General features: G+C 39.7%; 2 protein-coding genes across 3 annotated transcripts in view; one reads left to right on the forward strand and one right to left on the reverse strand.

Annotated features, from left to right (window-relative positions):
- EXOC1 (exocyst complex component 1) overlaps nucleotides 1-23,893 on the reverse strand; it is a 34,897-nt gene extending 11,004 nt beyond the window's left edge. Inside the window, exons 1-11 of one of the 2 annotated variants that reach the window (XM_066632523.1) lie at nucleotides 23,815-23,893; nucleotides 20,080-20,211; nucleotides 15,930-16,060; nucleotides 15,067-15,226; nucleotides 9,480-9,667; nucleotides 9,010-9,237; nucleotides 8,288-8,420; nucleotides 8,022-8,131; nucleotides 6,799-6,852; nucleotides 5,417-5,566; nucleotides 2,983-3,088 (exon numbers count right to left, since the gene is read on the reverse strand). In XM_066632523.1, coding sequence (XP_066488620.1) covers nucleotides 2,983-3,088; nucleotides 5,417-5,566; nucleotides 6,799-6,852; nucleotides 8,022-8,131; nucleotides 8,288-8,420; nucleotides 9,010-9,237; nucleotides 9,480-9,667; nucleotides 15,067-15,226; nucleotides 15,930-16,060; nucleotides 20,080-20,203 — 1,384 coding nt within the window. In that variant the 5' untranslated portion in view covers nucleotides 20,204-20,211; nucleotides 23,815-23,893. The remainder of the gene's footprint in view (nucleotides 1-2,982; nucleotides 3,089-5,416; nucleotides 5,567-6,798; nucleotides 6,853-8,021; nucleotides 8,132-8,287; nucleotides 8,421-9,009; nucleotides 9,238-9,479; nucleotides 9,668-15,066; nucleotides 15,227-15,929; nucleotides 16,061-20,079; nucleotides 20,212-23,814) is intronic. The other variant, XM_066632524.1, reaches the window with a different exon arrangement.
- A 271-nt stretch (nucleotides 23,894-24,164) lies between these two features.
- Nucleotides 24,165-26,341, forward strand: part of LOC136655956 (uncharacterized) — a 64,557-nt gene continuing 62,380 nt past the window's right edge. Inside the window, exon 1 of the mRNA XM_066632712.1 lies at nucleotides 24,165-24,216. The gene's annotated coding sequence lies outside the window, so the exon portion shown is untranslated. The remainder of the gene's footprint in view (nucleotides 24,217-26,341) is intronic.

Consider the following 26,341-nt stretch of genomic DNA (forward strand, 5'->3'; position numbering starts at 1 on the left):
TCATAATTTATACAAAAACCTTTAACCTTAACACAATCAAGTTCGGAAACGTCCAAGGCACCCCCCCCACACACACACCATGCTATCATTAACATACATAATATTTTTGCAGGAGAACCTATGTTCACAATAGCTGTGAGTAATTTTCTTTGCTGTATTTGCAGTGAGATGTTTATTTGCATGTGTTTTGCACAGTCTAAATATAAACATGCTAGAATTCAACACTGTTGAAGAGACCAAACAATCAGGCTGCAAATTCAAAGCATACTATCCAAATACTGAAAGAGGTCTAGAAATTACATTCCAACCTAGTAGTAACAAATGAGGACAATGTGTATGAAATCTATTTAACATCCACAGGAAGTAAATCAATTTAAAGTAATGACCAATTTCAGATTTCGTTTCTATGAGACCCTCCTTTTTAAAACACAGCCTTATAACTTTGTTGGTCAACCTTCCAATATACTACTGAATGCAACTTATGGATCAATTTAACATGGTGTATTATGCGCAATTTTTCTCTTCACAAGCTGTTCATAAAAGATGCTTCCCAAAATATAGGGAAGGATGTACGACAGTGTTTCTCAACCAGTGGTACAGGCACCGCCAGTAGTACTTGAGGTGGTGTCTGGTAGTACTTGCAGGACCCTTAAACACCTGCTGCCCGGTAGCAATACTAGGAACGCGACACAAACATTGGCATGAGGTTCAGCTTGGCAGGCAGAATTCCAAAGCATGCTTTTCTGTGCCTTCGAAAAAGCCCTCCTGTCCGCCCAGAGCCTCTTACTGGTGTTTGTTGTGTTGCATCTGGTCAACCAACCCAGAAGTAACTGGTGATGATGTCATTGCCAGTTACTTTCGGTGGTACTTCTAATAGGTGGACCATGTGAAGTGGTATGGCAGAGGAAAAATGTTGAGGAACACTGATGTAGGGCATTGTCCTACAGTAAAAGCCAGAATAATGTCCGGGCAATCTGCACTGTGTGTTATATATGACACTGGGAACATTTTAAGCATATTAAAGCAGGTTCTTGACATCTTGCAAAGAGGAAGAGAATAATGTTTCCATTCAGTCAGAAGCTTGAACAAAGCATACAGCCCTGGTAAAAATGGTACCATAACCCATAGTCCATTCTATCACTGCAAGTTAATTAGAAAAATAATTGATTTTTTTACTAAGATTTGGTGGAAACCTCCATCTTCTTGTTAGAGTAATGAGCCTACTGTACTCACTGGGTACCCAAAAATATAATTCATACAAGATTAACCATAAATTACCAGTGACAGTATTAATTTTTACATGTGGAAGTATTATAAATTGAATTACTATACTGATGACTTTTAAAACAAATTTATAATCCTTATTTACTTAAAGATGGAGAAAGTACTCGACATATAATTCTAAGGAACAAAACATCTCACTTTGTATGGTATCCTAAGTTTAGTTAGTCATGAATTAGGGTTCAATCCTATCTAACATTCCAGCGCAGATGCAGCCACAAGTTAAGGGAACAAACATTTCCTTATCTTGAGGAGCCGTCCATTACTGCCCCCCCACCTCAAGATGCAGCACACATCCTGTTGGCTCAGCTACTTTGGTGCTGGAAAGCTGGATAAGATTGGTCCCTCAGTCCCATACAGATAAAGTTTTGTCATAGTATGAATGGGGTTGTATCTATTTTATTGCTTAAGTAGTCAAAGTTCTGATCCCATGGTAACCCAAATTCTATGCAATGAAAAACTGAATCCTTCAACTCATTTAAATTAAGCAAATATGCATCTCTTTCTTTTTCATTTATACAGCAATATCTTGCACTGTGATCCGATTAGAGACCAGAACACAGATGAAGGTAAAAAATGGATGAATGTCAAAGCACAGAGTTTTTAGCCTGCAAATTTTATTTTGGCTGGCAAAAATGGTAAAATATAACACATGCAAATGCATGTGAAATCTAAATAAACAGAAATTAAAGAAAAGCATTAGAACTTCGACAAACATCATGGAAGAAACTGGATGTTGGATGAAACTGGATGAAAGGACAGCATGTGGACGAAATTTAAAATGTGGTTATATAATTAAAAATGGCTGAAAGAGCAAAGTAATGAAAGAGGATGAAAGTCAAGGTATTGCTATTTTTATATACTACTTCTCAAACAAAAAATGTTCTCAAAATAGTCAAAAGGAATGAGAAGATGGTTCTCTGTTCCCAAGTGGCTCACAATCTTGTAACACAAGGGAGTGAGTATGCTGGGATAAATAGGGACACTCCATTTTTCCCTACATAATATAAGACAGCCACCATTTCAAAAGGTGCCTCTGATCAGTTTTTTTGACTGTACCATTTTTATACTGTATCACAGTTTATATAAGCAGACAATTCCATCAAAATTCAAAATAGTTTGCCGGTTTCTTCAACCCTGTTCAAGGGCTCAGGAAAGCTACACATTTTTCCCCTGTTCCGTATTTTAGAAGGAATTAAGCCAGTGTTATCTGACAAGACTGGTTGGCATTTAAATTTTCTTGGATATTTTATGCTTAGTTAAAGACATTTAGGAATAACAAATAAGCGAACAAATGAACAAGGACAAACCAAGAACATTTCTTGAAGTCCATCATAAACCTTTTTTCTATTTTATTGGTAGCATAGAAATACCACTGTTACTTACTTTGTTGTATTGTTTAACTCCCACATATTCTAGATATTTGCATTCAAAATTATTTACAAATGACAAGCTTCACTGAAGTTATTAAGCATACCTTACATTATTGGTGTTGGGCAGAAAACTCCCAGGGTCATTGGAAAAACAGGCAGTACCAAGAGAAGATAAATACAGTAGATTGCTGGTGATTCTAGTACCATTCTGCCTGTCAAGCACAGAACCTCTGGAATTTCAGTCTTTGCAATGAGCACAAGCTTGTTCTGACACTATTTACCACTTTAACACAAATCTGAAACAAGAGAGTGCTTGTTGGACCCTTACCAAATTTCTTTCCTTCTTTGGTTGCACCCGTCATTTTAATCTTGGCAACTTCAAAGAAATCCTTTATTTCCCTTTCATAGAGCCGTGATAAATAATCCATATAGTTCTTAAAGAAAAACAAGTCCAGAATGATAGATATAATTGGTTCAAAGCATTTCCTCGGGGAAAGAAAATAAGTTTCATCACCAATCCCCACATACATTTAGAATCATTTTGAGAAACCAAGATATGTCTTCAAGCTCCAGAAAATAAGCTGTAGAAGAGATGACCTTACTGTATACAGTAGCTGAAGTTCATGGAACTAACTGGCCATTTATTTAAAAAAAACACTTACCATTGATTGATTTTATGTTTGATTTGCATCAACAGTTACCTTGCAGGTATGTGAAAATAAAGGATAAATGTGTAATTATATATGTACACACAAAGAAGCATGTGTCCTGCTCTTAGTTTCAACACCCAAGGATATAAGCTAATACCCCAACAGGTGAAGCAACTGAATGCAGAACTGTTGAATCTGATGGAACACACTAAAGAAACTACATAGAACATATTTTTTGCTTTATGATATAATCCCAAGAAAAAGAGGAATCAACCTAGGCCAGTGGTTCTCAAACTTTTTGCACCAGGACCCACTTTTTATAATGAGAATCTGTCAGGACACACCAGAAGTGATGTAATGACCGGAAGTGACAACATCAAGCAGAAAATTTTTTAACAATCCTAGACTGCAAGCCTACCCATACTTAACCAGGAATAAGTCCCATCATTGCTAAAAACATATACATGGTAGCCTGTTAAAAGTACAGATCTTTAACATTTCCCCAAATGCAGTCACAGACCATGGTAGCATCAAGTCTAATATATTAGAAATAAAATATTGAAATGAATGGAAACCCACTTGAAACTGGTTCGTGACCCATCTATTGGGTCCCGACCCACAGTTTAAGAAACACTGACCTAGACCAAAGAAAGTAGAGAAGCAATGGAAGAAAAAGATGCCATTCTTCAAGAGCTAAACAGTCATGCCCTGCTGAACAAACTTGGAAGCCCAATACTATGGGCTCACAGTGTTGGCGCTGGGTGTTGCAAACGTGCCATAAGGCACATCTGCAGCACCCGGAGACAAGGAGCCACTGGCACTGAGCCTCAATACCTCATGCAGAGGCAGCTGTTATTCCTGCAGCACCAGCTGGCAATGAGTATTTTGGGGGCAGGGTAAGGCAGAGACTGGGCGGAACCGGGTGGAGAAGAGTGGGACAAGGGGAGAAATTGGCCCAGGATGGGGTGGGTATGGCAAAGCTCTACTCCGCCGTATCATACCCTCTATATCGGGCTGCAAAGCCTGACACAGAGGCTCTGTGCCAGCAAAATAACCGGTACAGGCTTGAGAAGTTCCATTGCAATTCCCTTCCCCTGAGGAGACCTCTGGTAGCCCTGGTGGTGCTGCTGAATGAAGTGGTAGCCATTTTGGTGCTGCTGCACCAGGCAGAGCCATTAGTGATAGGATTGGCCTATAAGTTGCTAGCTTTTAGTAGGTGATAGGTGTCATGGATATGTACAGTTCAGGCCTAGTAGCATTGCAAGGCCTGAACCAAGCTAAAACAGTAACACAGAAGTGGCTTGCATTTCCTAGCTGCTAGGATTTACAACTCAATGGAAGGTGATTATGTAGCACCTAGGCAGCCAGAAAGACGCCCATCAAGGATGGAATGCAGCTGCAGATCTCCAGGGGGGAGGGAAGAGCTGAGAGGGCAAGCTTCCAGCCCCACTTCTGGAGGACAGGGTCTTTTGGTCTTGGTCTCTTGGTAAGATAGGTGGTGGGTGCACAGCCTGCCCCGCCAGGACCATGTGGCCATAGGTAACTGACCTGAGGATCTACAAAAGAAGCTGACCCAGGTGAGAGTTAGAGAATAATAGAGTTAGCCAGTTAGCTTTGTTGTTTTATGCTGATATGTTCCTAGAAGTTTTATGCCTCTAGCATTTGCTGCCTTTTGTAACTTTTTGTAACCTTTTGTACTTAATAAAGTAAAAATCTTTTTACCATGTTGGTTCATTGTCTGTTGGGGACAAAAATTCAGAATCCTGCCTAGCTGTTCAGCAAGCTACCAAAAATCCCCATTGTGGACTAGTAACTTGAGGACTGAGACTTTAAGTAAAGAAAGTGCTCAGTGCCTACAAGAGATATAGTTAAGCCTAGAGGGTCTCAGAATCCCTGGACTGAGACACTGGCTGTTACAGGGTGGTGGCAGGACTACCGAACAGGGATCTTTGTGGGCTCTGGGGTTCAGAACTAACAACTCTGAGCACCCCAAAACCCTGGGAATGTGAGACCAAGTGTACGACAATAGGGTTGCCTGATTTTGCAAAGTGGAACAATGTTCCCCATGCTATTTTACTTAGAGTCAATTATTACACTTTCCAAGCCACTCACCTTTGTCAGTCCATCATATTTTTCATAGTCTGTGTTCTTTAACCACTCCATAAGTTTGGCATATCGAAGTAAATCTCTGTGAAAGGGATGGTGGTTTGGTAATGTCAACTCAACAGAGTGCTGAGCAAGAGTAGAACTTTGGTCATGACCCTTGACAGAAGAAAACAATAGAAGAATACTGTCTGAGTGACCAAACCTATACACCTGAAAACCTGGATACCCCAAGAATGTGGTCACACTTTGTCAGATGTAAGAGATGCTATTTGGCATTTATTAGTTATGCCTTCGAGCTGTTATGTCTTCCTTTCAACACTGTGAAAGGCAGAACACTGCAACACAAAAGTTTGGGAAACAAAAGTAGTTTAAGAGAAAATAAATGCTGAGCCACATATGACATGTTAGAAATGATTTCTTGCAACCATAATGCATTTTCATCAGGAGTTGCTTTTTCTGCTTGCAATTTCAAGATTTTTTTAATCTTTCAAGGCACAATATTTTCTCTCTGAATTTACATGCATGCCATAACTGAGATGCAATCAGCTTTCATGCTCTATTATGTAGAGAAAAACTAGATCTTCCTCTTTTTTGTATTTGGGTTTTTGATTTGAATAAAATTATCTAGATTTTATTTAAGCTGTAAACAAGAAAGAGCTCTCAGTAGAAATGCGATGAACACTTTTTAAATGCAACTCTGGACAAGATGTTAAATACAAAATGGTGCTAGTAAATAGAAAATATTCATGTACATTTAGCCATCCATTCACTACCTACGGAGACACCACATCATGTCCCAAGGCCACTGCAAGCCCAAGAGATCCAGTCTCTGAATTTCACTTTTGGACAGTTTAGAGAGGAGCCTGGAAACCATTTTCACTACCTCTTGAGTTAGGGCAAGCCCAAAACAGAATACTAAATGTGATCGGTTTTAGTAGTCACACACACACACACGTCACATCTGTCAGGATAATTATTATATCCTATAAAAAGTAGTATTATGGAATGACTAAAAAGCTTCTAGATCTACTGCACTAGTAGTGTCCAGCATTCTGCCCCTCACCAAATATTCTCAGAGAGCTTTATGCACCACTCATGCACAAACAATGTGATTACTTCAAATTGAAAACTCACTTACAAACCATTGGGTCAATATTTTCTTGCCTATGTTGTGTCTCTCTTACAAAGCATATCAATCACTTATGCAGCAAGCTTTAGAGCTGAGACAACAACTAGTAGGATTTATTTTCTCAATTAACAATCCATTTTTTTCCTATTTGGCAGAGGCAACACTGCAGAAAATAGTTAGGCTTAGCAAGCTTTTTAAATTATTTTTTTTAAAGGCTTTGTAAAATTAAAGCAGGTTGATTCAAACTCTCTGTACTCACAGGGACTGAAAGATAGTACGACCTGTTATAGAGCTGGAGAAGGGTCTCAGTAAACTATTTGGAGATAAAATACAGGGATAAAACACTAGGTTGAGTAAAGAGGCTCATACAATCTACCCCAGGGATTCAGCACTGAATATACCAGTTTAAGAGCCTTAAGAAAAAGAGCATAAAATCAAACTAAATATATTCACTTGCAAAGAGATTGAGAAAAAAGTATATGAGCTCAAACAGAAAGACCACAACAGGTGGCCACCAGATTGTATCTTTCCATGTCTTACTTTGTCACCACAATACACCAGAGTAAATGAAGCTAATAAATAAGATTCTATTCAAAGCACAGTGTGGTTGTGTTCCATTATCACAGCATAACTTTCAGTGCAGCCCATCATAGTTCCATACTCACTGCTTCTTGCAATGCAGACAAGGGATCTCTCCCCATTCAAAACAACTATTTGGTTAGGATCTCAAATTTCAATCAAAATGCATTTCCACTGAAACCCTACTCAATTAAATGAACCACATTTCCAAACATGTTCTTTGGAATGGCACATGTCCACTTTATAATAAGAAAGCCACATGCAACTACCAACCACAATCAAGGCTCTCTCAATAATTGAAGTGTGCACAAGGGGCCACACGAACAAGGGACATCCAATTATTTTCAATACTGAATGTAAAATTTGACTTGAAGGATGACACCAAGAGTTCATCACTCTGCCTCTCAGTGTCTTCCAGATGCTCCCGGAAGCTCACAAAGAACACTGTGTAGATCCACTCATATTCCTCCACAGAATCAGAAATATACTAGATTTATGACATGCTCTGTGTTCACCTAGTATACCTAAAACAAGGAGACAGACCTATCCTGACTTCCGTTTCATTTGTATAACACTTCAGAAGAGGCATCTAAGCTAACGGTCATTTTCACATTTTTTTAAATTAACAGTTGGGAAAGTGCTGAGCATATTTGCACACTGAAGGGAACCAGCTAGCTCTGCTCAGCTGGACATTATCTTGTGTATTCCATAGAAAGAGCTTACTTAGAGACTTAATACTATAACATGTTCAAGCCACTGTTCACTAAGGAAGCAAGGTGTTGTAAGCCAGTCAAGTGGCCTAAAAAGCTCTTACTTTAAACACATAGTTGCTTATAAAACCCTGAAAATAAAAATGAGAAGCATCTTATACGCTTTTACTGTTCTGTATGAAAATATAAATACCTGCTGAACGAAAACATTGTTGAGATGGCTGGCCAGTCTCCGGGCAAACTGTTCACGCAGTTTGCTAAACTGCTGCTGCTGCTGCTGGACAGCATAAAGCATCTCGTGCCCTATAATCAGAACAGTGAAAAAAAAGATTACCTTAATAAGGTGTATTTTTGAATTAAACAAAACAAAAAAAGGACTCAGAAGAACCAGAATACAACAAATTCAAGAAGAAAAAAATAACAAAAGGATAATTTTTCCTATCTTCCAAAATAACTCACCTGGCTTAAGAGCAACGTTCATGCACTGTAGGAGAGCATCTGCTGCATTTGTGCAGGCCTCAATGCCCCGAGAAGATGAGAGGTCTCCTTCTTGGAGAGCCTTGATATGACCTTTTGCCAAATCCATATGGTTCTGTAAAAGCAAAAAATTTCCTAGGAGTGAATTCTACTGACCACGGTAGGACTTAGGTCTGAGGAAATATGCACATGATTGTAAACGTAAAACCTCTAAAGACAACTTTAATTTTCACGCACCAGAGAAAGGAGCCCAAAGTTGTATATTTGGACTAGCCATTTGGGCCCTGGTATTCATCTGACAGATAGGAGATTTTAATAGTCTGGCCAAGATCCAAACTATACTAGTCCTGGGTGTCCAATGGGGCTTTCGACTTTTATTTTTCCAACAGCAGCTCCACATGTCAAACTACTTTTTGAATGGAGGGTGCTTTCAAAAGCAGTTTATGATGTAACAGAGTGGTCTGCCATCCAAAGAGAAAAAAATTAAAAGTGCCTATTGGACATGCCCAAACCTCTGTGTGCACCAAAGACATCTCTTTGGAGTCTGGCCTGTGCAACTGAACAGCTAAAACCATTTGATTGGCATGTAATTATAGTGGCTTTTTTATTTTTTAATTTGTTATAAAGCACAACAAAATTTTGGGATGTGGCGTGCTTCACTACATGTTTGAATGGACTATTAAGTAAGTACTTGAGATGCTTACAACAAGAAACTCTATCTCTGACAGCAACTCCAGGTTGTTAGTGTTGCTAAGATTAATGAGATTGTTGCTTGCTGAGATTTGGTCCATTTGTTCTTTGACACTCTGCAACATTTCTTCATAACTGCTCAGCTTGAATTCAATTTGATCCACCTCTTTCAGTGCCTCATCCAGGAGTTTCATCAGAATGTTCACCTGTTTCTCAGAGGCCATGATTGATTGGATGTTTGCCTACCAAAAAAAGGGTAATGTAATTTGACAATAGTCAGACACCAAGTAAACTATACATTTCTCATTAGTCACAATTTTACTCTACAAAAATCTGGTGTTCGAAGATGAAAAGCAACAACTAAATACTCGTATAAATATAGGCTAAGTCCAAATCTAGCAACACTGGACAGGCTGGGAACATTCCAGCCATCCCTTGGAAAATACACTAACAGAAATATTAATATTTCACAAGAAATCCGTACCCCATCTAGCACTTGTAGCTCTCTGGATAACTTATCTGCAAAGGCTTCTGCATTAGAGATGGCATATTCACAGCCTTCCATCATTATTTCAATGTCCTGCTCCTCTCTTGCATTTAACTCTTGATATTCATCTGCTACCTCTTCATCTCCTCCTGCCACATTCTGATTCTCTCCACTTGGAACTGATTCTTGGGAAAAGAGCAATAAAAGGGCATGAAAAATGGTCAGAGTGCTACCAACAGAGATTTTCAAAATCTTTTACGATAACTGATAGTCTTTTAGGATAACATCAAATCAATTAAAAGACAGACAACTGCACATGCAATAGACGCTTAATTACATGTTTTAAGTGATGAACACTTAAAGTTCTGAAGTCAGACTTATCAGAAAACACTAAAATTCTCTAGGTTCTTTACAATATGAAAGAAGCTATGGTCACTAAATGTTGAAAGACATTCTACTTAATTAATCTAGGGACCTAATTCAGAAGTAAAAAAATAACTGGACTTTCAGACACTGCACAGAGTCAGATCAATGTAGACACCAGGTTGCTGGGATCGCTGGGGCAAAGTCTGCTTTATGGCACCCGCATCCTGTGCCCTGGTGGTTCACTGGGCACTACCTCTGCCACAGCAAGCTCAGATGGGTCCTCTGATAGATGTATAAGCCTTTGGCCAACACACAACTGGGCCAAATCCCAGGTCCTAACATTACTTCCGTATCTGATTACATTAAAGATCTACTTCTAGAGCCACGCTCAGTGGCAGTTTCTGCATCACAAAGAATCGTACCACCACATCTTAAGACTGCAGGAAATAAAACCTTTGACTAGACCTTCTAATGCAACACCAACTTTCCTTCAATGTACATTTCCATTTCTTCTCCTTACATTTAAAAAACTCCTGAAGACATTCTTTAAAAATTTTCCAGGTATTTTCAAAAGATCTATTGCAAGCTCACTCTCATCTATTCCCCTTGCCTTCCCACTTTTCTTTTTTTAAAAAAGATTCTAATATTGACAAACAGCCGCTCACACATACCCCAATAACCAGCTTATCACTGAATATTACCAATTACCTTTACCCGATACAGTTGAGTTAGAACAGTACCACAAGATTCACAAAAAGATAGCATTATATCACTGATAAATATTAGGAATGACAAAATAAAAGCTTGAAGCTGGCATACAAGACCACTGTGGAAAAAATACTTTGGGTCAATGTTTCTTCTTAATTTAATATCAAAGAATATTCTGTTTTACTCAAATGAGATGAATCTTACAAAGGTATGTTTATTAAATCTTTCCTGTCTAATTTAACTTTATATTCTTCCATGTTCAACTAATCAAAATTTTACATAATTTTACATTGGCCTTTTTTTATTCCTTTTCAGGTCTGTTTGAAAAGCAGATAGTTCTCAACAATGCTTCATAACACATGCTCAGATTTGTTCTGATAACAAATAGCTTTCAAGTCTCATATGTGTTACAACATCTGGAAATGAGAGCTCATTTGGTATGATTTGGTAAAAGGACTACCTGGAACAGCCACTTTTAACCTACCTTAGAAAACCTGTGCCTCATTGTATCAAAATGAAGACAATATCAAAATTTAAACCAATAAAATGCTTTTATATTTAACTAAAACTTTCAGTAAATTTGCAACAATGGCCTTTAAACACTACGTGTGTTTATAACTCGATTCTTGCTAGCCTATGGCAGATAATGAATATCTAATTGATTTTACAAAATATAATATCAAAATACTTGTGAACCTGAAATAAACTAAATACAATAATTGAAAACGCAATCCTATTCTTGTGCTGACGCAGCAGTCTGTATGCTGGCATGAGCTTTTGTAAAAGCACCATAAAGAGCAAAACCACGACTCATGAGCAAGCCGCGCTAGCAGGACAGCCTGCACTAGTGTGCCAGTGCTGCATTCAGACCCTGGGCCACCAGAGCAAAGAGGTGAGGCACCAAGCAGCACAGGGTCTGAAAGAGGGTGGCGGGAGAGTGTTCCAGGGGTGGGGAGGGGGCAGGAATGGCACAGCGTTCCTCCGCCATATCCTAACCCCCTGTCCTGGGCCTCCAGGTGGTACACCGGGCTTTCCAGATTTGTGCCAGGTATATAGGTAGTGAAGACCCAGGTAGTCTCATAGGGCAGGCTTAGGATAAGGAGAAATATATACCCCTACCCTGAGGAAACCTTCAGCCACCTCCTAACCTGTGCTGGATACAGCTCAGGCTATGCAGCCTGGCTGTGCCATGCAGGTTAGGACTGTATTGTGGGATGCATAGCAATTTCTAATTATATTCAGTGATGCAGGACCACATATGGGATAATTCAGGGGTATATTTCTTTTTATCTTGATAGGCCTGTTTTCCCAGATAAGTTCAGCAAATTTAGTTTCCCATTATTCAAAAATTGAACTGGTCCTGCAATGGGAAGAAACAAATGAAAACAGGAAGTTTGAGAATGTGTTCATTTTTAATAATGAAATTCTCCCCAGCCATAATGAAACATTAACCAGACCCTTCATCACTTCCTTAAATAAAACTGAGAAACATCATTAAACAGGGCTTCCAGATTAGATGACAAATACATTCCCAGATATCTCATTTTCCTCTGTTACCAAGTAACTGGACAAATATTTATCATCTTATCTTTAATGTAAGAAGAACCATTTATAATCATTTCATGTTTCTGCATATTTAACATGTCTAAAGATTTCATTACAGTATTGAATTAAAATTACTAACTGAGGTAAAATATGGCTGGGAATATCGTTGTTTTGTTTCCCTTTCTAATTTAGGGGAGCATCTTTTTTTGGGCTTCCAATAAAGGAATAATGGCTCATGATTAGGAAAGAAACAACAAACATTTGTGCTTTTCCCCTCCCCCATGCTACAATGATATTTTGGGCAAAAGAATTGTCTAAGATTTATGACCTATAGATATAGCTTTTTCATTAAAACAATTCCGTTTCCATATATCTTGCATTTTATACTGATAGCCATCTTTTTAAGATAACTGGGAAATTATAACCATATCCTGTGCAAGTGGTCTTGCTTAGATGCCCCACTTAAATATCATGTATCAGCACACTCCATTTGCCAATCTATCCAAAAGTCTTATATGTGTAAACATACTTTTTAAAAATTATAATAAGTAGTACAAAGAGATGAGAGAATATTTCTATGGCACAATCCTAACCAACTTTCCAGCACTAGCATAGCTATGCCAGTGGGGCAAGTGTTGCATTCTGCAGTTGGGGAGCAGTCATGAAGGCCTCCTCAAGGTAAGGCAATTGTTTGTTTCCTTGCCTCGGAGTTGCATTGCCCTTATGTCAGTGCTGGAAAATTGGTTAGGATTGTGGCCCAATTTTACCTTCCAGAATGAAATAACTACTTCCCTCATTTTTTCCCCCTTAACAATAAAATTTATTCTCCTTAATTTCAATAAAGACTACATCAGTTCTCATATTTACCAAGCCACAACATACTGGTCCTTGAAATATTCTTTGCAAACACCTTTTCTCTTTCTTGAAAAGGGAAGATACTTTTCATTCATAATTTCATTGTTTAATCCTTAACCTAATCCTAAATAAGTATTATTTAACACTTATTACTGAAATCTTAGGAGTCATATTCATGTTTAAGAATGTATAGAAACTATTTTCTCTTGCATTTTCAAGACATTCCTGACTGACCTGAGGTATAAAGTATTCCTAAAAAAGGAGTTCAGATGACATTAACAAAGCATAAAGCAATTGAATTAGTCACACAGAAAAAGAAAGAAAAAGAAAGAAAAAGGTGTTACGCACCTTCAGCAACTTTAGGTAGTTCTGGAGAATTAAAAGATATGAGAAAAGCGGAGGAAAGGAAGCAAAGAATATTAGCTAAGCAGTGAATGCACACAGAATTTTTAAAAATGGCATTTTTATCATAGTCACAAAGATTTGAAAAATGTGAGAATTTAAGCAGATTTTAAAGGATATTTCTGTATACAGAAGCCATATGTGAGAGAGTGATTTACATTTAAAACATAAAAACATGCAAGTTTTGCAATCCCCAGAAGAAGCACTGCTGCGAGTCACCTCAATATTTTAAACATGTATTTAGTTGTTCTGCAAATGAACAGGTTAGATCTGGCAGGTAGGAGATACAGCAAAGATGATCTGATAACCACTTACCAAAGCTGAATTTAAATTTGCTCACATCAAAATAAGTAGTCAATTTGATTCAAACCACCCAGGACTCAGAATATATTTGGCAAACAAAGTTTGCAAAAACACACTAAACACTTTGACACCAAGACTTACAATACTCCCCCCCCCCCCCAAGAATTTCTGCTTAAGTGGGTCATGGCCTAATTCCTTAGTCCTAAATAGTGGATCACATCTGATGCAAGTCAGATCATAAGTAAAATGGGGAACATTCTAATGACAGATACATAAAAGAAAAATTCATGTTCCCATATATAACTGCATCTGCTGTAGTTCTACATGGGGCTGCCATTGAAGACTGCTTAGAAACTACCACAGATTCAGAATACTACTGTCTGGTCATATTTTATTTGAGAAACATAAAACATGAGATCTCAGTTGCATTAGTTATAGTTTACTTGTGGGAACAATTCAACTTATGAATTTTAACTTTTAGAGTTCTAAATGATTTGTTGGGAAAGCTATTCAGAAACACATCACTACCTTCATGCTACAAAATTCAGATGAAACTTTGCCCTGGATTCTTCCTTTGTATCAACTGTAATCTACTGCAGTGCAGAGGAAAAGACTCTCTTGGGATGGCAGTTTCTAGTATGTTTCCCCACAAACAAAACCTTCAGGATTTATCCCTTTTCCTTTTAGACATATATTTGTATTGACAATCATTTTATGTGCTGTTCCAATTGGTTTTACGCTTCACTGCATTTATTTGACGACATCTACGACAGACTTTCAATTATTTGTGTATCAGATGAGCACTGATCTGAGAAAATGATTAGAATGTATAGACTTGGGTCTCTACGGTCCAAGTTTAAGAAATGATCAGCTATAGAGTGAACTAATTAATGCTAATCTACTGGCTATACACACTTACCTGGAAGTAAGCCCCTTTGTACACACTGGGATTTACTTCCAAGTAAACATGCACAGGACTGCAGTTGAGTTAATCTACATATAAAGAGTGAACTGGGTAATCTAGCTCACTGGGCTGTGATAAGAACCAGAAGGGTAGGAAAAATTATCCTGAGCTCTTTGGAGGACTGGCAGGTACAAAAAAAAAAAAGTAAGTAAGAGTGAACCTTCAGCTTCTATCACGATAAGGTGAATTATAATTTTAAATTAAAAAAATTAAAAGCAGCTGGCAATGGTATAGGTTCAAAAAGTAAGTCCCGCTGAGGTCACCCCATGTAATGTACTTAGGACCATGATGCAAGATGTACAAAAGTTCAAAGAAATATCATACTGAATGCTGTTAGTAGTACCCTCATGAATGCACTATGTAGATTTGCTACATATCTGAATACATGTTGAATTAATATTTAAAGCATAATGCAACATTTTTTAAGTCCAGAAACATTACCTTCCAAAAGCTGAGGACTAACATTTATGAAGTCAATCTTCTTTCTAAGGTACCGCTGATTCAGCTTCCAAATACATGAAATGAAAATATTCTTTTCTGCTGTACTGCTGGCAACCCATTTGTACACCTTGTCAAAATGTAGGTCAAATTCAGGATTTTCCTGAAATTGCATAAGAGGAACAATCGCAACATGCTTTTTTTCCTTTTAATTATGTAGGACTCTGAGCTACCTCCAGATAGTTAACATGAACAGCATTAAAACACACAACACAAAAGTTACATGAACCCTGTGTAAAGGGGAAGAAGAGTATTTGTTTATTAGAGGCTCATAAATTACAGTTGTCTTGCTGAAATTCAAGGAGACTGCTTACAAGCAACATAAAATTCTCAAAAGATGCTGGTAATCAAAAGAAAAGTTCTGAGTAATGCTTGAATTGATTTGAATTGAATACTTGGTCCAAGCATCAGAAACCAATTGAAAGTAGTTGTGCATTAAAGCAAAATAAAGTAACCTCTCTGAACTACCACATGTTCACTCCAAAAGGCAGATGCATTCTGAACAAATAATATTGTTTAACAGGAACTTAGATGACCTTACCCAGAAGTAAGTTCCACTAAGATCAAGAGGACTAACTGCATGATAAACATGCACAGGAATGCAACCCTGGTCTCCAAGTGCACTTACCATAGATATCTCCATGCCTTTGGCATGGAGAAATCTTCAAAAGCTGCTTTTTAAATCTCTGTAAATTTATTTCATTTATTTACAGATTTATACCCGCTCTATCTCCCAAGTGGGCATTCAAAGTGGCTGCAATACAAAGTAAAGATCTGCAATACTGAACATTTCAATTAAGACATACTTTGATGGCATCTTTGGCATCAACAACAGCAAGATCTCGAAGCACCCATGCTGTCTGCCTCTTGTAGAAATCTCCTTTATCAGATTTTTTCACCTTCACCACATTCACCTGCACTGGGCGTTCAGTTGTTACTGTAAAATACAACATATAATTATGTTGATAGATATCCATAAACTAGAACTAGATATCCATAAATTAATGCTCATTCTCCCTAAGCCACATATGAGAAATTAACATGAGCTTTCCTTCCTACACTTCCTCCTCTATTCACATCATATGAAGATGTAAAGCTAAGAGAAATTCAGAACATACATATCATTTCAAGTAGTTTAATATGGGGGGGAGGGTGTAGACTTTCTTAAAGAAAATAATGATTATTGTAGTTATTAAAATCCCTAAAGTGTCCCAGTCCTGATTATATCCATGCCCAGGGGTCAAAAGATTACAAATGGTGAAAGCAACATTGATGACATCATGAACAATCAGATCACGTTGTTTTCCCCAGTGACCCCTTTGCCCAAATTCAGTCATTTGAATGCCTAATTGACCACATCCTTAGGACCCTGGGTTCCAACCCTAAGCGGAGCACTGTACATGGTGTATCCGATAAAAAGGACTGGTTTGATAAAGAATGCAGAGACCTCAAGGCATTGATCAGAGCAACTTATTTGGCCTTCAGAAAGTCTAACGCTCCATGTGAGGCGGTTAAATATTTTTTCTACAAAAAACAATTTAATGCCTTACTGGTAGATAAAAAGCAGAAGTACACCCATGCTCAATGGATCAAGTTGTTGCAAGCGATACAGCAAAAAAATAACAAACAATTTTGGGCCGTGGTATCAGGCTCTCTTAGCTCCAAAATGGATGACCCAGTTGTAATTTCTTCTTCTGTATGGATTAAACATTTTTCAGAACTATTTTTTGATAAGTGCAAATCCCCAGATACCCAACCCGACTTCAATTCATCTGATCTACCTACCTGGCCCCCTGTGACGCCCATGGAGATCATGCAGATAATACATCAATTGAAATCAGGGAAAGCTGCCGGACCGGATCTAGTACCTCCTGAACTCTTAAAATGTGACCCTGAGTGGTGGGCTCACTTGCTTGCACCCCTCTTCACAACGATCGATAGGACTGGCTTAGTTCCCAAAGATTGGGTCTTGGCAACAATCATCCCAGTTTTTAAAAAGGGTGACCCTAAGCTCCCTGCGAATTACCGGCCTATCAGCTTGCTCTCTGTAATATGCAAAATTTATGCAAAATACGTAAATAATAAGCTTTTTACCTGGACCAACTCTAAGGATATCCTAGGTCCTGAGCAATCAGGATTTTGTCCGGGCAAATCAACAATGGATAACTGTTTAATTTTATCTCACCTAGTCTATAAACAGATTAAGAAAGCCAAGGCAAGACTCTACGTGGCTTTCCTTGATCTAAGAGCTGCATTTGATTCCATTGATAGAGATCTTCTTTGGTCTAAATTAGCCAGCATGGGGATTGATAAAAGACTATTGATGTTAATTAAGATCTTATACTCTAACACACTGTGTAAAGTTAGATATACCAGGAGTGGTAGCCTCACACACCCCATTGCTATAAACAAAGGGGTTAAGCAGGGATGCATTTTGGCTCCCATGCTATTTAACCTGTTCCTGAATGATTTAGCCCCAGCCTTGAAGACAGTGGATAGTCACTGCCCGATACTTGGGTCCCACCCAGTGCCGCTATTACTGTATGCAGATGATGCGGCTCTTATTTCTTGAACAAGAATTGGCTTAAAACGTCTACTTAATCAATCTATAGAGTATTTTACATCCAACAAGTTACAGATTAACTACTCTAAATCTAAAATCATGGTGTTTGCCAACAACTGGAAACCATTTAAATGGTCATTTATGGGCAACAAAATGGAACAGGTAAAGACATTCAATAAAGATATTTAGACATTAATTTCCACTATAAGCATTCGTGGGTTTCTCATCGTAATGCAGTCCTAAATGCATCAAAAATCTCATCCCTTGCAATTTCCCGGTTTTTTTTTAGCCAAGGTAACAGATATGTCCCGGCTGCTTTAGAGGTATTCAAGGCTAAGGTACTTTCACAAGTCTTTATGGCTGTCCAATCTGGCATAAGGCCTTGAATCATTCAACTGAGAGCATACAGGCTTCCTTCCTTCGGCGGATCTTGGGTTTTCCCAGATGTGTTCCATACTCTGCTATGTGTCTTGAAGTGGGTTCTATTAGACTCAAAACATTGGCTTGGTTGAGATCAGTAAAATTTTGGCTTGCAATCCTCTTCAATGCTGCCCCACATGGGCTAATGTACCAGCTTCTGGCTGATCCAGTACTGCCTGTGGAGGTTGCGGATTTACTCACCAAGCTTAAATCGATAGGACTAGACACAGCTAGCCTGGGTATGATTGGTTTAAGCGAAGCCTACAGGACTATCAAGGAAAGATTGCTCGATATTGAGCGTCAAGAGCTACTCTGTGCAGCTAACACCATTTGCTCCCCTCTCCATCTGCACATCCCAGTAAGCTTTGGGAAGCCGGCTTCTTTCCTTTATCATCTGCAGTGCCCTCAGGCTCACAGAGCATTCTCTCTTGCAAGATGCAATGCCTTTCCATCAGCTCTGCTAGCGGGCAGGTTTAGTGGCATTCCCTATTCAGAAAGAAGATATGCCTGTGACAGGAATTGTGTGGAGACATTACATCATATATTTTTTTACTGCCCACTCCATGATACCCTTCGTAAGATCTATCTGGCTCCACTGCTGAACAAAATGCAGGGCTGGGAAGATTCATTTAAATTACAAACTCTTCTTTCCATAGAGGAAACTGACTCTCTTGACAAGGTTGCCAACTTTGTTTCTGGGATTCTGGCAGGACGGAATTCTGGGTCTTCCGCTATATTATGGTGAATGGGGGGAGGGGGTATTGGATGATTACGAATGCTTTATTTTATTGTGTGTGTGTTCTGAATGTTTAATGTTTGGTTGTTGTTTCGTATTTCCATTATCTATGCCAATAAAGGTCTTATGTATGTATGTTTTCCCCAGCATGTTCACAGGAATCAGGGCAAACCTGAATACAAGTCCCTATCCACAAAGGGAGTTTGTGGACAACATGTAGGAGACTGCCCCAGAAATGGACCTAGTCACAACTGCTAAGCAAGAGAGAAGTATTATGATGTGTACAGAGCCTTTAAGACTGTGTGAGTTTGCTAGACTGTAAAAACAATCAGTGAACACTGTTCAAAATACTGATCTCAATGGAACATGGGTGGCACCTCTGGAAGAAAAATTCCAGGGGTGATATAAGAAGAGCCCTGCTGGATCAAGACCCATCTAGTTCAGCTTCCTGTATCCAACAGTGGCCCACCAGATGCCTCAGGGAGCAAACAAGAGACATGCATCCTGTTGCCACTCCCTTGCACCTGGCATTCTGAAATAGCCTACTTCTAAACCCAGGTGGTTGCAGATACTCATCACAGCTTGAAACCTGTGATGGACTTTTCTTCTAGAAATCTGTCCAATCACCTTTTAAAGTTATCTAGGACAGATGACATGACCACACCCTGTGGCAAGGAGTTCCACAGACTAATCACATGCTGGGTAAAGAAATAACAAAGAAAAGCATTGCCTTCTGCTATCCATGAGTAATGCTGGTCAATGAGACTTTCAGGTTTTTAGATCCAGGAACCATGGCTACAAAACTAGACCCCAATTTTAGCTGACAATGCCTTGTTCAACTGTCCATGAACTGAACTGACAACCCAAAGTTGATGATTTCAGTTGCTTGAAAGAAGAATCTCTTCTGCAGACTGCAGAAGTGGGAAGTATGAGGGTTTGGGAAGTTCCCTTAAAGCATCGCCTACCCACTGAACTTAAACACTGAAACTCTGGGGTAATGTAGATGAAAATATAAAATTCATACAGTACTGTAGCTTTGCCTATCAAATTAGGATATAATTTTCTCAGGTGACATCAATATTAATAGCACTTTTAATTGCTTACACAATTAAGGTTCTTTATACAATGAAAGGTGACAGTAAAGAACATTGTACCATAAGCTTTCGTGAATTTCTCAATAAATATTATAATCAGAAAGGCTAGAGGAAATGTTTGCCCAATTGTCAAAAATGCAAACCTGTTGCACACAAAAAGCAATTTCTCTTCTTTTTTCCAGCTTTGCAGACATTAACAATGCTTAATAAACGTTCATCATTTGGAGTGAAAATATCCCTCTGTAAGGCATGCTTGATTGCAGTCATTTTCTTTGCTGTAAGATATGGGTAATGCTTAAAATCACCAGTATGAAATATATTTCTCAGCAGGCAATATGCTATTTCAGTGGTTCTCAAACTTTTTAACACCGGGACCCACTTTTTAGAAAGAAAATCTGTCGGGACGCAGCCCATCTCATTAACCTGGAAGTAACATCATCAAGTAGAAAAAATTTTAACACCCCCATACAACAAAATCAAATCTAATTAAGTAAATTAAAAGTTTACAGTAAGTTTAAGTTTTAAAATTTATTTAAAACAAAGAACTTTCCAAGCCCTCCCAAGCAGTTGCTGATCTGTTTTCCCCAAACATCCCAAAGGCTGCAATCCTATCCACACTTACCCAGGAGTAAGCCCCATTGACTGTCATTGTTAAAAGCATATAAAGATTAGCCAGTTAACAGTACAGATCTGTAATGTTTCTCCAAATGCAATGACATCCCATGGTAGTATCAAGTCAAATGTATTAAAAGTAAAATGGACCAGGGGTTTTCAAACTGGTGGGTCAAGACCCACAACTGGTGGGTCAAGACTTTACATGAACCCACCAGTTCATGTAAAGGATTCCCCATCCCTTTAAGACACAGGTTGGGGACAAGGGCAACAATGTGATCCCCAGGATCACATTGCTAACAGGGGTGGAAAGGGGGTGCTTTTACTTACAGATGGCTGCAGGACATTGCAGGAGATGCGGGGAGCCCAGCACACCCCTCCACAGGGTTCCCTGATGCTTAGAATGTTGAAAAAAGCTGGTACAAAGCACTTTCTCTTTGTGTTCGCAACTAGGAAGAGCTTTGCACCCACTTTTTTTCAATGTTCTAAGCATCAGGGAGCCCTGCAGTGGGCTCCCTGCACCTCCTGCACCCACCTGTAAGTAAAAGCACCCTCCGTTCCACCTCCGCTAGCGAAGTGATCCTGGGGATCGCGTCACTGCCCTCATTTCCTCCCCTGCAAAGGCTACCCTGGGAGGAAAACTCCTGGGAAGTTTAAGAACTACTGAAATAGACAATGAAATGAATGGGGACCAACCTAGTGGGTCCCAACACACAGTTTGAGAAATACTGTTCGATTTGCTTCCTTCCTCCATGAAACATTCTTGTGAGCAAAGAACAAATAGTCCAGATGCGAATGTCAAATTCAATCCTAAAGCTGCAACATGTAGGATCAAACTCTAACCCACTTTCCCGCACTGGCATAGCTGTGCCAATGGGACGTGTGCTTCATCCTGCAGTTGGGGGGCACTCACAGAGGCCTCCACAAAATAAGGGAAAGTTTGTTTCCTTACCTCAGAGCTGCATTGCCCTTATGTCGGTGCTAGAAACTGGGTTAGGGATTGCGCCCTTACAGTATTACTCTGAAATCCACCACCTTCCACAACCACCTACATACCACTGAACACTGGTCTAATATTTAAAATACCAGGAATTCATATTTTAATGTTTTATCGAACACAGAACAGACTGGAATTACCAGAATCTAACAAGCAGACAGAATATTCAGTACTGTGCATTGGTTCATGTTGAACTTTGAACAATGTTTTAGGTTGCTATGCAGCTGGAATCAAAGATGAACTGACAAACACATCTGAAAATTCAGCTGGCATCTTTGAACATTTTAAAAGAGAGTGAGTGATATTACATTTTGGGCTCAAACCCCCACTGCTGTTCATTAAAAAAATTATGAAACAACAATCAGATGAGCCCCTAGGATATAAATAACATTCCAAATCACTCAGGGGAATGACCAAAATGAATAAGTCACTGGATACACAGCTGCATGAAAAAGTGATAAATTGCTACACTCTCACTCTCTCTCTCACACACACACACACACACACACACACACCCCTCAGAGGCAAGAGTGAAATGTGTATAGAACATTCTAAAATTTCACAATTTAAATGCGTATGGAACATTCTAAAACAACCATTTCAGCTATTAAATTACTTTAATTCCAGAGACAACAGATCAACTATGAGCATGGGGAACACGCAAACAAAAATATATATGGAGCTTGAAATGATTTAAACATACAATATCTGTTAAAATCTATGAGGTGCAGGGAAAAAAATACTGTAATAATTTCTGGTCTTTTGGTAAATCACTTAACCATTATATGCACAGCCGAATCACTTCTGATTATCCCTTTTCTTAACCAGGAAACATAACCTAATACTACTTAACAGCTCAATCCTACTCAGAAGCAAGTCCAATAGTGTTCAGCAGGGCTCTCAGGTAAGCATGTGTGCCAAATGGCAGCCTTAAATGAGATTAATCATCTACACACATATTCTTAAAACTAGTGGATTTTTCAAATCCAGATTTATAATTTGGTTTTTGGGTACATGGCATAGAACTTGAAGTAAGATGGGGGGAAACAAGGGGGAGAAAACCTATGTCAGTGTTCTTCAGCTTTGAGGTCGGGACCCCATGGGGTTGTGAAGACTCAGTTGGGGGGGTCACAGCAACTTCCAGTGGTCTTCAACCTTTTACATTTCTGAACTAGAGCACCACTAAGTAAAGGGGAAGACATCTGGTGCACCCCTTCACTATGTACCAGGCGATTATGTCCCAGTCCTGCTCAGGTTCTTAGCAACTGTGCTAAAATAGCTTACACATAGTAACTTTTTGTGTTATCTCTAATTAGGGTGACCAGATTAAGGGCTACCAGATTAAAGGTGTAGGCACTCTGTCCCCCCTGTCAAAGGGGGGGCAGAATGCCTATACTTTTAGCCATTGTAAAAAAAAGGGAATTTGGGCAGGTACAGTTTTTTAAACCCTTCCATGCTGAGCTGCACCTGCCAAAATTTCCTCTTCTAAACTATGGTTAAAAGATACAGGCACTCTGTTCCCCTTTGTGTCTGGTAATGCTATTTCTAATAAGTATATTTGGTTACAGTGAACAGTGCTGGCAGGGCCTTATGGGGTGGGGGGGAATGGGCAGCAATGGGGGTGGGTGGATAGGGTCTGAGGAGGGGCTGTGGGATCCTCTCTCTCTCTCTGGATCATGGCATGAAAAAGGTTAAAGACCACCAACCTATACTATTGTGCTCAGAGAAGAGTCAGAAATCTGAGCTTCCCTAAGGGGGAATTGGGGCAGAGGGCTTGTGTGTGTGTGTGTGTGTGTCTTTGCTTATATAATAATGACAGAGTGGAGGTAAAATACTAATGAGAGATGAAGAAATGTCAATTCATTACCACCTTCAGGAGCGCAGCAACTCTAACTTCTGAGTTGGCATGCAGAGGACTGGGCTCAAAGTCAGGCAGCAACCCTATCCACACTTGCCTGGGAATAAGCGCACTTGCCTGGGAATTGACTATCATGGGACTTACTTCTGAGTAGACATGCATAGGATTGGGCTCTCAGGCCGCCATCCTATCCACACTTGCCTGGGAGTAAGCCCCATTGACTATCATGGGACTTACTTCTGAGTAGACGTACGCATAGGATGGGGCTCTGAGGCTGCATTCCTATGCACTTACCTGGGAGTAAGACCCACTGACTACAATGGGACTTACTTCCGAGTAGACGAGCCTAGGCTGGGGCTCTCAGTGGCGCACCGACTCCCATGGCTGACAAGCCTCCCGTCCCCTCCTTACCCCGCCGCCTGGGCTCCTTCGGCCTCCCCCCCGGACTCCGTCTCCAGCTGCAGCTCCTACTCCTGTCACCTGACAGAACCGGAAGTGTACAAGCTCTGCCTTTTCACCGGAACCTCCATAGAGTAGACGCGAGATAGAACGTCCGCGCGTAACATTGCTGACGGGTGAAGCAATGGAAGGGCGCTGCTTTGAGAAAGAGCGGCCCCTGGCGAGCGGAGGGGGAAAGGCACGCAGCGTCTTGACTCCTCGTTGGTGGGGCGCTGAGATCAAGGAGGAGCCCGGCAGGGGGAGGGAGAACCGAAGTGGCCTGCGCAGTGTGCACGGTGCTGCCACTCATCCGGATCACTCTCCTCCTCGTCACAGCTGGTCCCTGTTTCCACCCACTCTCTTTGCGCAGGTCAGGTGTGTGCATTGCAACAGGTGCGCTCTTCCCCCTCCCATCCCCAGCAAGCTTCACCTGTTGGGTGGCTGCCTGCTTGGCCCCTGGTGACAGAGCCTTTGCCTGTTCAGACGGGGGGGGGGTCCCTTTCTGCAAAGAATGAATTACAAGGGGGGAACCCATCCACCACTTTTAGCCAGCCTCATGCAGTGTTTCTCAAACTGTGGGTCCCACCACCCACTAGGTGGGCCATGAGCCAATTCCAGGTGGGTCCCCATTCATTTCAATATTTTATTTTTCATATATTAGACTTGACGCCACCATGGGATGTGACTGCATCTGGAGAAATGTTACAGACCTGTACTTTTAACAGGCTACTATGTATATTCTTTTAACAATGACAGTCAATGGGACTTACTCCTGGGTAAGTGTGGGTAGGATTGCAGCCCAGGATTGTTGATTGTCCTGCTTGATTGTCCCACTTCTGGTGGGTCCTGACAGTTCCTCATTCTAAAAAGTGGGTCCAAATGCTAAATGTGTGAGAACCACCAGATTGGTTCATTCTAATCTAAACTAAAGCAAATGTCTACTGAAAGGCAATGAAAGAGAAGCAAGTCAGTGCATTGCTGTTGCCAACTGGAAGGAAAGAACCAGTGGATCTCAATAGCTTAGTTCAGTGGTTCCCAAACCACTGGTGGGTCGGGACCTAATTTTTGGTGGGTTGCCAAAAGGTGATGGAAGGATCACTTAACTAATTCCCTGAAGCTATTCAAAAATCAATTATTGTAGCTAACTGCCCTGCAAATAGCTGAGCTCCTGCAATTTGCAAGATAGCTGCTAACTGCCCTTCAAAGAGCTCAGCTCCTTCAGTTTGAAAGATAGCTACTTACTGCCCTGCAAGGAGCTGAGCTCCTGCAGTTTGCAAGTTAGATACTAACTACCCTGCAAAGAGCTGAACTCCCGCAATTCGAAAGCATATGTAGATATAGAGAAATAAATGTTTGAGGGTCTTTTTTTGCTATTATTATAAATAAATATTATTTCTTTTTAGTTCTCTTTTTTAAAACTCTGGTAAACCTAAGTGGGTTCTGATAGGGTGTCATTTAAAAAAGTGGCACCTGGTGCTAAAAGGTTTGGGAACAACTGGCCTACCTGCATAGCAAGTGGGTTAATATTCAAATGATCCTCTGCCTGCCCTACCCCCCCCCCCCCAATCATGAGCATAACCTGTAAGTAGAGGTGTGTGTGTTTTGGTGATATTTGTTTCAAAATTTCTTGATTAAAATAGCAAATTGTGGTGTTATGTGTTTTTATTCCAAGGGTGCATTTTAATGATATAACCGCTTTTAAAATGTATTAGGTAGGTGATACAGTGTCAGGAAATGCAACCACAGTATTATTTCTAACTGAAAAAGTAATCTATTTAATTTCTGGAAAACATCTTTTCCAGGGATATTTTGTGCTTTTATTTTAACATCCCAAATGTGTTGTTTTGTGGTTTCATGCATTTTTAACACACAAACAAGCCAACAAAAAAAAACACCCCTACCTGTAAGAATCTTTGCAGTATGTATGTGTTCTAGCTGGATAGCAAACAGATGTTTCATATTTATTTTTTCTCTATTTCTACTGTAGTTAGTTACCTTTCATTTCCCTCATAACCCTCAAAAGTCCACGGACTTTTTTAAAATAAAGACATTTTAAAAAAATTTTGTAAATAAAAGTCGTGGGGCACAAAATAATAAAAGTAGTAGTAGTAGTAGTAGTAGTAGTAGTAGTAGTAGTTGGGCACAAAATAACAAAAATCTTGTTTCATCTTGCTATGCATGCACAGGTCAACGATGTGATGAGAGTCAGGAGCAATAGTATCCCCCTTTCAGAACACTTTGAAACAAGCTGAACCCCAGAACCTGGTTTATTTACTTTTCTCAAATTATAAACTGTCATCTATATTAGAGAACCCCCAGTTTAGTCCTAATAATATAAAGTAACAGTGTCATGCGCAAAAATAGGAGTCAAGGCTGAGAGTCATCCCATTCACACAGCTGGTTGTGAATTCATATTGAATTCACCTTTTGGGTGCAGCTGCTTTTTCTAAGAATGCTGAATGTGCAGCCACTGAGAGCATGGCTCCTGGGTACAATTCCT

This window comes from Tiliqua scincoides, chromosome 6 (assembly GCF_035046505.1).
Source record: "Tiliqua scincoides isolate rTilSci1 chromosome 6, rTilSci1.hap2, whole genome shotgun sequence".
Taxonomy (NCBI): Eukaryota; Metazoa; Chordata; class Lepidosauria; order Squamata; family Scincidae; genus Tiliqua; species Tiliqua scincoides.